General features: G+C 44.5%; 1 protein-coding gene across 5 annotated transcripts in view; it reads left to right on the top strand.

Annotated features, from left to right (window-relative positions):
- Nucleotides 1-7922, top strand: part of fndc3a (fibronectin type III domain containing 3A) — a 199304-nt gene extending 191382 nt beyond the window's left edge. For all 5 annotated transcript variants that reach the window (XM_082966821.1, XM_082966820.1, XM_082966819.1 and 2 more), the window contains one exon: nt 1634-7922. In XM_082966821.1, the coding sequence (XP_082822947.1) occupies nt 1634-1945 (312 nt within the window). In that variant the 3' untranslated portion in view covers nt 1946-7922. The remainder of the gene's footprint in view (nt 1-1633) is intronic.
- Nucleotides 7923-10000: the final 2078 nt, after the last annotated feature.

Raw genomic sequence — 10000 nt, forward strand, 5'->3', positions numbered from 1 at the left:
CTCTCTCTCTCTCTCTCTCTCTCTCTCCCTCGCTGTCTCTCTCTCTCTCTCCCTCGCTGTCTCTCTCTCTCTCTCTCCCTCCCCCTCGCTCTCTCTCTCTCCCTCCCTCTCTGTCTCTCTCTCCCTCGCTGTCTCTCTCTCCCTCGCTGTCTCTCTCTCCCTCGCTGTCGCTCTCTCCCTCGCTGTCGCTCTCTCCCTCGCTGTCGCTCTCTCCCTCGCTGTCTCTCTCTCGCTCTCTCCCTCGCTGTCTCTCTCTCGCTCTCTCCCTCGCTGTCTCTCGCTCTCTCTCTCCCTCGCTGTCTGTCTCTCTCTCTCTCTCCCTCCCCCTCGCTCTCTCTCTCTCCCTCCCTCTCTGTCTCTCTCTCCCTCGCTGTCTCTCTCTCTCCCTCGCTGTCTCTCTCTCCCTCGCTGTCTCTCTCTCCCTCGCTGTCTCTCTCTCCCTCGCTGTCTCTCTCTCTCTCTCGCTCTCCCTCGCTGTCTCTCTCTCGCTCTCCCTCGCTGTCTCTCTCGCTCTCCCTCGCTGTCTCTCTCCCTCCCTCGCTCTCTCTCTCCCTCGCTCTCCCTCGCTGTCTCTCTCTCTCTCCCTCCCTCGCTCTCTCTCTCCCTCGCTGTCTCTCTCTCCCTCGCTGTCTCTCTCTCCCTCGCTGTCTCTCTCTCCCTCGCTGTCTCTCTCTCCCTCGCTGTCTCTCTCTCCCTCGCTGTCTCTCTCTCTCCCTCGCTGTCTCTCTCTCTCCCTCGCTGTCTCTCTCTCTCCCTCGCTGTCTCTCTCTCTCCCTCGCTGTCTCTCTCTCCCTCGCTGTCTCTCTCGTTGTCTCTCTCTCTCTCTGTCTCTCTCTCGCTCTCCCTCGCTGTCTCTCTCTCGCTCTCCCTCGCTGTCTCTCTCTCGCTCTCCCTCGCTGTCTCTCTCTCCCTCCCTCGCTCTCTCTCTCCCTCGCAGTCTCTCTCTCCCTCGCAGTCTCTCTCTCCCTCGCTGTCTCTCTCTCCCTCGCTGTCTCTCTCTCCCTCGCTGTCTCTCTCTCCCTCGCTGTCTCTCTCTCCCTCGCTCTCTCTCTCTCCCTCGCTGTCTCTCTCTCCCTCGCTGTCTCTCTCTCCCTCGCTCTCTCTCTCTCCCTCGCTGTCTCTCTCTCCCTCGCTGTCTCTCTCTCCCTCGCTGTCTCTCTCTCCCTCGCTGTCTCTCTCTCCCTCGCTCTCGCTGTCTCCCGCTCTCTCTCGCTGTCTCCCGCTCTCTCTCGCTGTCTCCCGCTCTCTCTCGCTGTCTCCCGCTCTCTCTCGCTGTCTCCCGCTCTCTCTCGCTGTCTCCCTCTCTCGCGCTCGCTGTCTTCTCTCTCCCTTGCTGTCTCTCGCTCTCTCGCTCTCGCTGTCTTCTCTCTCGCTGTCTCTTCTCTCTCCCTCTCTCCTCCAGGTGTATTCTAACCTCTATCCTCTCTTCTCTCTCCCTCTCTCCTCCAGGTGTATTCTAACCTCTATCCTCTCTTCTCTCTCCCTCTCTCCTCCAGGTGTATTCTAACCTCTATCCTCTCTTCTCTCTCCCTCTCTCCTCCAGGTGTATTCTAACCTCTATCCTCTCTTCTCTCTCCCTCTCTCCTCCAGGTGTATTCTAACCTCTATCCTCTCTCTTCTCTCTCTCCTCCAGGTGTATAAAGGTTCTGCCACGTCCTACCAGATGCCCGGCCTGCAGCCCAACAGTGAGTACCGCTTCAGGGTGTGTGCCATCCGCCAGTGCCAGGATGCTCCAGAGCTGAGTGGTCCCTACAGCCCCACGGTGACGCTCTCCCCCCAGCGCAGTGAGCTGTCAGCGGGCAGTGTGAGCAGTGTGGGCCCCCGGGCTGGAGCTGATCCCGCCAGGCCCTTAACAGATGAGCAGTGGGCTGCTCTCATCATCATGCTCTGTGCAGTCATCTCCATCCTCATCGCTTTCATCATCCAGTACTTTGTTATCAAGTGAGCTGTATCTCCTTTCGTTCCTCTCCTCCGTCTCCTCCTTTCCTTCTCCTCCAAGCTGCAGGGTTACAGCTTTAATTTCCCGTTGATGTTGTAGTTTATGTTTGTAGTTTATTTCTGTTGTCACCTCTGGGTGATTATGATTAGCAGAGGGAGGGAGTCCAGGAGGCAGGTAGGAAGTCCAGAGGAAATGATATAATGTATTGCTATGATACCTTCCTGTCTTCCCCCCCTCCCTAACCTCCCTTTACAGAAGCCTCTCAATGTTTATCAAGACTCCGCTGTGGTTGGTTACCCTGCACAGAATAGAGTACCACATTATGAGTCATAATACCCATAAGACCTAGCGGTCAAACAGGGAAATGGTTCCAATAGTTTTTCCACCATTCATTTTTTTCCACATAGGGGATTTTAGAAACACTTACAATTAAGGGCTGTGTTGCGTGTAGGCTAACCCTGGCGTGACATTTTGATAACCGTGTAAATCTCTTTCAGACAAGGTGACTTTTGTCAATATATGTATTTACCATGCAAAACTTAAATGCTAATTAGCTGCTAATGTGGCTATCATAAAGAACTACAAATCCCATGATGATCTGGACGAGACTGACGAATCGAGGCAAAGGTAACAATATCTGGATTAACTATCTAATGTTAGCTAAATGTAGTAATGAATAAATTGGCTAAAAAAAAAAATGTAAATGGACAATTCTGACAACTGTCTTGTGCAAGTTTTAAATTGACACAATACCTGTTAACTAAGGTGTCAGCTAGAGATGAGGTGCAGGAGCATGCTGGGATTTGTAGTTTTGCATGTTGTCTACTTTGACGCTTATTAGCATTTTCACGTCTGAGAGTAAAATGGAGCCGAAAAATATTGATATAAGTCCTAGAGAGATTTACACGGTTATCAAAACGTCACGGCAGTGTTAGCCTACACAAAACACAGCCCTTAATTTTTAAGTGTTTCTAAAATCCCCTATGTGGGGAAAAAAAAAAATGAAGGGTGGAAAAAACTATTGGAACCATTTCCCTGTTTGACCGCTAGGTTTTATGGGTATTATGTCACCTCTCCACTGTGAGGCTCTATACTTCGTTGTGATTGGTTAACCTGTACAGAATGGATAATGAAGGAGCAGGGATATAGGGTTAAAAGAAATTTCACTCATCATGTACGTGTCCGACCATATATATGTATAGATTATTCATTTATTTATATCTGAGTTTAAAAGGGGGCCGGTATGAAACTATATTAGTATGTAGGTTTCTATTATGTAGCCTATGTGCTGTTATAACCTGGGACCTGATTTTGGCCAGTGTTTTGCACAGAAGTGCATGTTCAGATGCGCAGGTGTAGGTGTGCCACAGTTACACATGCTGGCTTCACGTGCTCGTTGGGAAATAGGAAACTGGGCAATGGTAAGTCTGACCAGGATTTGTGTTCCAAGTGCTTTTGAAGTCAGAATAATTCTTCAACCGATTTAGATTCAAGCTAGCTTGCTAGGCTTGCTAACATTGCTTATAATAAAGTTAGCTAGCTTGCTTAACGTTGACAAAATATGGTCAGACTGGCTACGTTTATCCAAATGGATACAGTTCTAATTGTCAGAAAGTGATTTGTCATTTGTTTTGGTTGAAAAGGTTAAAGGTCAGTGGTGAAATGTCTCAACTCGATTAACGACATTTTCTCAAGAGTTTCCCCACTTGTAATTCCCGACTTCTTCATTCAAGTGAAATTTCCGACTGGGAACTCGGAGCTTCCGATAACTCCGCTTAGCATGTGAACACAGCAACAGTTAGGAAGTGGCTGGATGATGGGATTGGGGGGGGGGTTCATCTGAGGTCAGAGGTCAGATGTACCGACAGAGATACCTAGGAAGGGGGAAGTGGCCCTCACACCTTCTGTAGTTTATATAAAGGGTTAAATAGAGAGGAAGAATAAATATCCAATTCTTGTTTGCATTATAGAACATTCATTTAGCACTTTCCAACTTTCTTGCTGTTCAGAATGTGTAGGGATGCAGAAGTTGACTGGAGAAATGTTTAGTATATTTTTGTATAGTGCAGACACAAGGACCTGTTAGTTGTTGGAGAAATTAATCGCTCAGAAGTAGAGTTTAGGGGGAAAAAAAATAAATAAAAAAAACCCCCAAACTAACACAATGATGATGAATAATTCTAATTATTTTTACTATCATATAGTTATACTGTAGCTTGTATTTACAATCATGCAGAATTATTATTTTTTTTTTCTTCAGCACAAAACATGTACTTGGCTTTACTATCCTTATTCTGCCTCTGTTATTTTTGTTTTCTTCATCACTACTTCATTTTGCACCTTTAGTGAAAGAGGGAAACCTTGACTGAATGTGTCTTGGTGTTGCTATCCATTTTTTATAGATCTACATATTTTCAGAGTATACCAGCCCTACAGGTGTTTTAATAAAAGTTCTAGTACCTTCCACATGATGGGTTCTCATGGTAACAACAGATGGGTTTTATTTTCTCCCGTCGGTATCAGACCGGTTTGTTGTTTTCAGAGGATTAAAGAAAACAATCATTTCTCAGAATTTTTTTTTAGTTTTTCGTTTGTTTCTGTTTTTACAAAATTATTATTATTATTATTTTTTTTTAGAAAACACAATTTGTTTTTGTTTATTTTATTTTTTTAGCAATATTGATTTGATGTTAGTAATAAACGTATAATAATAATCATGATGAAATTAAATAATAGTATTTGGAGGATTATCAACGTTTCTGATTTATTTTGATTTCTTTACATCAGAGTCATTCATGTGAATATCTATTTTTTATAAGATTGTACTATACGGTATTACATAGATTATGTCCAGAGAATATAAGAAAATACCTAAGTAGCTAAATAATCATAAACCATGAAAAGTAGAAACTACCGCAGATCAGAACTGTGTTAACTCGTACTTCCTGTTTAATCTATAAAGTTTGGCCTTTTTTTTGTTTGTTTTTTGCGGACACACACTTGTCACGCCATTTCACCCGGTGTATGGCGCTATACGTCACGAGGGGGGGGTGTCGTAGATTTCAGCGTTCATATGGGTGCACACAGTATAGAGACCCAGCTGAGCACTCGCTCAAGTCTGGATGGTGGGATCTCTTCAACACACCGCTAAAGGTTTGCTAGTGCGGGGGGGGGGGGGGGCGTGTACAGTACAACGACTTTCAAAATCACATTAAACCACTGTCTTTCCTCCAGTATTGTCTTGTGATGGATCTTACGGTTTCATCAGGGGGCCTTAAAGAAGTAAACAAATGGCATCGCTGAATTCACGCTATTGTTTTCTTATTTCACGCTGCCGCAGAATAGAAAGAAGCTAAACAAATGATTTTGAATTTCATTGTTTATTAAAGTTGAGAGATAACAGTCACTCAAAGTAAGGGAATGTTCAATGAGGCTGGGTGTTTTAGTATTCCTCCAGGATAATGTGGTGTAGTTGGTAGATATTATTGTGTAGTTGGTAGATAATAGGGTGTAGTTGGTAGATAATAGGGTGTAGTTGGTGGATAATATGGTGTAGTTGGTGGATAATATGGTGTAGTTGGTAGATAATGTGGTGTAGTTGGTAGATAATGTGGTGTAGTTGGTAGATAATATGGTGTAGTTGGTAGATAATATGGTGTAGTTGGTAGATAATATGGTGTAGTTGGTGGATAATGTGGTGTAGTTGGTGGATAATGTGGTGTAGTTGGTAGATAATGGGGTGTAGTTGGTGGATAATGTGGTGTAGTTGGTGGATAATGTGGTGTAGTTGGTGGATAATGTGGTGTAGTTGGTGGATAATGTGGTGTAGTTGGTGGATAATGTGGTGTAGTTGGTGGATAATGTGGTGTAGTTGGTGGATAATATGGTGTAGTTGGTGGATAATGTGGTGTAGTTGGTGGATAATGTGGTGTAGTTGGTGGATAATGTGGTGTAGTTGGTGGATAATGTGGTGTAGTTGGTGGATAATAGGGTGTAGTTGGTGGATAATAGGGTGTAGTTGGTGGATAATGTGGTGTAGTTGGTGGATAATGTGGTGTAGTTGGTGGATAATGTGGTGGAGTTGGTGGATAATGTGGTGGAGTTGGTGGATAATATGGTGTAGTTGGTGGATAATATGGTGTAGTTGGTACATAATGTGGTGTAGTTGGTGGATAATGGGGTGTAGTTGGTGGATAATGTGGTGTAGTTGGTGGATATTATGGTGTAGTTGGTGGATATTATGGTGTAGTTGGTAGATAATAGGGTGTAGTTGGTGGATAATAGGGTGTAGTTGGTGGATAATAGGGTGTAGTTGGTGGATAATAGGGTGTAGTTGGTGGATAATAGGGTGTAGTTGGTAGATAATGTGGTGTAGTTGGTGGATAATAGGGTGTAGTTGGTGGATAATAGGGTGTAGTTGGTGGATAATAGGGTGTAGTTGGTGGATAATAGGGTGTAGTTGGTGGATAATAGGGTGTAGTTGGTGGATAATAGGGTGTAGTTGGTGGATAATAGGGTGTAGTTGGTGGATAATAGGGTGTAGTTGGTGGATAATATGGTGTTAGTTGCCCTTCAACAAATATAGAAGACCCAAGGACATCCAAAATCCATCAGTTTAACAAAGGAAGTAACGCTGATACTGAATGTGTGTGAGAGAGAGAGACAGAGAATCTAATTGACACGTAGTCTAATTCAATACTAAATTCCAAAATACTGACCATTTTAATCGATAACAAATTTACATGACCTTCCGCTGAATTCTATCAAATCAAATACTGACGCCTTTAAAATATGCCAGCTAACTGAGAAACCGTTGACAGCATGATGACACAAATCACTGAAAATGAAAGGCGCAATTAATCTGATCTTGTTCAATCGAAACGCTAACAATTGAATCCCTGTGATTGACAGTCTACAGGTATTAATTGCATGTTGACTAACCAATCGCAGTGAAATTAGATAAATGAAGTCATGACCAGTTTCATGTATTTAATTCAATAGCCTAGTAGATTGGCTTGATAGCAGCATTTTATTAACGTTTTTGGTTTGACTAGCAAGCAAAACATGACGTTACACATCGTCGACTTTCGGGACCCAATTTTCCAGCCACTTTTGTAGCTAGCTATCATTAGTAGAAATAAAGCCAAATGATGTCCTAATGTGAAAGTATAGATTATCCACCGTGATGTTGTCGGGTTAAGAAGTTATGACCGAGGTCCCCAGGCGGGGAGGGGTTCTCGGTTGAACGTGGACGAGCGTCGGACAGTCCTTTGCACTTTGAAACGCACTCTACACCCGTTACATATAACGCCCACCGGGTAAAAAATGGCATGTAAATGACAATGTCCCTTCTTCTTTTCCTCCTCCTCTGTGTGTTCCAAGTCCTTTGTAACCGATTGCCGAGTTATGCGAGCTAATCAATGTAGTCTGTGATCAGGCAGTAGTCTAGTGATGTGTTTTGTTATGGACAAATATGATTCTGGCTGTTGCAACCATTTATAATGCTGACGATACAGGTACTTCGAGAGAAAAAAAAACAATGTGTTTTGGGGGGGAAATGACATTTGATTTGGTCGACCAGACATCGTTTGATTTCTGATGTCTTAACATTATTTTTTATTTTTTTTTGTCGTTTTAAAGAATTAAATTCCTATTTTTGATAGTGATTGCATCGTTGTGCCATTGTAACACCTCAGCATGGTGGCAGGTCAAACTACTACCATCCGAGCTGAGCAGAGAATGAAGAAACTAAACGCTACAAATATAATGACACCGTTTTTATGTAATTTTAATGTTTGCAGTTACCTCATACACCGTACATTCCAAAATGAAAATTTGTTATATTATAAATACTACAAGTACCAGACATATCACTTTCAAATGTTCGTTATGGGGGGGGAAATAATGTATAATCATAAGTATGTATCTGTATAGCCATGATATCTACAAAGATCCATGCACAATAAAGATTTATAATTCTTAATTTCACCTTGTCTTGATTTTGTCATGTCACGTTTTCCTCTGCATTTTTGTGGACCCCCTCGGGACAGGACCACAGTGTCTCTCCCCCCCCCCCCCCGGGACAGGACCACAGTGTCTTCCCCCCCCTCGGGACAGGACCACAGTGTCTCCCCCCCCCCCCCCCCTCGGGACAGGACCACAGTGTCTCTTCCCTCGGGACAGGACCACAGTGTCTCCCCCCCCCCGGGACAGGACCACAGTGTCTCTCCCCCCCCCCCCCCCCTCGGGACAGGACCACAGTGTCTCCCCCCCCCCCCCCCCCCCTCGGGACAGGACCACAGTGTCTCCCCCCCCCCTCGGGACAGGACCACAGTATCCCCCGACTTGGATGTGGGCTCCCAGACAGTGTCCCAACGATCGACCACCTGGTCGTGGACTGGGGACGGACAAACAAACCCCACAGAGCCCCGGGACACAATTAGATCCAACCAAGTCATGAGAAAACAAAAAGATAATTACTTGACACATTGGAAAGAATTAACAACAAAAAACTGAGCAAACTAGAATGTTATTTGTCCCTAAACAGAGAGAACACAGTGTCAGAATACCTGACCACTGGGACTGACCCAAACTTAAGGAAAGCTTTGACTATGTACAGACTCAGTGAGCATAGCCTTGCTATTGAGAAAGGCCGCCGTAGGCAGACCTGGCTCTCAAGAGAAGACAGACTATGTGCAACACTGCCTACAATATGAGGTGGAAACTGAGCAGCACTTCCTAACCTCCTGACAAATGTATGACCATATTAGAGAGACATATTTCCCTCAAATTACACAGATCCACAAAGAATTAGAAAACAAAGCAGATTTTGATAAACTCCCTTATCTACTGGGTGAAATATCACAGTGTGCCATCACAGCAGCAAGGTTTGTGACTTGAAGAACAAACACCATTGTAAATACAATCTATAATTATGTTTATTTCACCATTTGTACTTTTAACTATTTGCACATCATTACAACAGTGTATATAGACACATAATATGACATTTGAAATGTCGTTATTCTTTTGGAACTTTTGTGAGTGTACTGTTCATTTATTTCACTTTATGATCTACTTCACTTGTTTTGGCAAAGTTAGCAGAAGTTGAGAGAGAGAGATCTGGACCAGCAGCACGACCAGGTGGACTGGGGACGGCCAAGTGGCCCTGAGGCATTCAATGCACTTACAACCAGTAACACAGCGTAAAGAGAAGGGCCATGCAACGCAGTTTATCTCTCCAGACTGAACCTAGCCCTCCCCGGCTCATAGACGCTGGAGTCTGAGACGGGGGGGGGGGGGGGGGGTCAGTCTGGGGGCCCACGTACAGGTCGGAGGACACCGCGGCCACGTCTGGGGGCCCACGTACAGGCCCCACACCACCTGAGGTTTTCATTGAAGGGGTCAGTCCAAAGGATGTCAAGGATCAGGATTTTGTATGGAGGAACGGCCTTATTAAGATTTCTCCCAATGTGTTCTATAAAACATTGGAAAGGGCTAATCTTTGCAGTGCTAGAATATTGAAAGTCTTTTACAGTTGTTTTTTTGTTACCTGTTAAGCTAAATATATTTCTCTGATTTTCAGTTTTAATGTACCACCAAGTCCATTTTACTCTGCACACAGAATACCCATGAAGTACCCCATCTTGTACATTTTACCAGTAAGCCTATGATCTCATGAGTCATCTCAAATACCCCCTGTGGATAGGCCAGGTGCCCCCAGTGGTCTTAGTACCTGCTGGTTGGGAAACACTGTATTAATCAGGAGGTTTTGGGGGGAGGATCTGGAAGGTAAGGGAAGGGGAATCTGTGTGGCTCAGTTGGTAGAGCATGGTGTTTGCAACGCCAGGGTTGTGGGTTCGATTCCCACGGGGGACCAGTACGAAAAAATATTTTAAAAAATGGATGAAATGTATGCACTCACTACTGTAAATCGCTCTGGATTAGAGCATCTGCTAAATGACTCAAATGTAAATGAATCTGGAAGGGAAGAGCTTTTAAACTGTTTGGCAGGTTGTTTTGGAGTGGTCAGAACAGAAGAGAAGGTTTTCTCCCCTTTGA

Source organism: Salmo salar, chromosome 20, assembly GCF_965601325.2.
Source record: "Salmo salar chromosome 20, fSalSal1, whole genome shotgun sequence".
Lineage (NCBI taxonomy): Eukaryota > Metazoa > Chordata > Actinopteri > Salmoniformes > Salmonidae > Salmo > Salmo salar.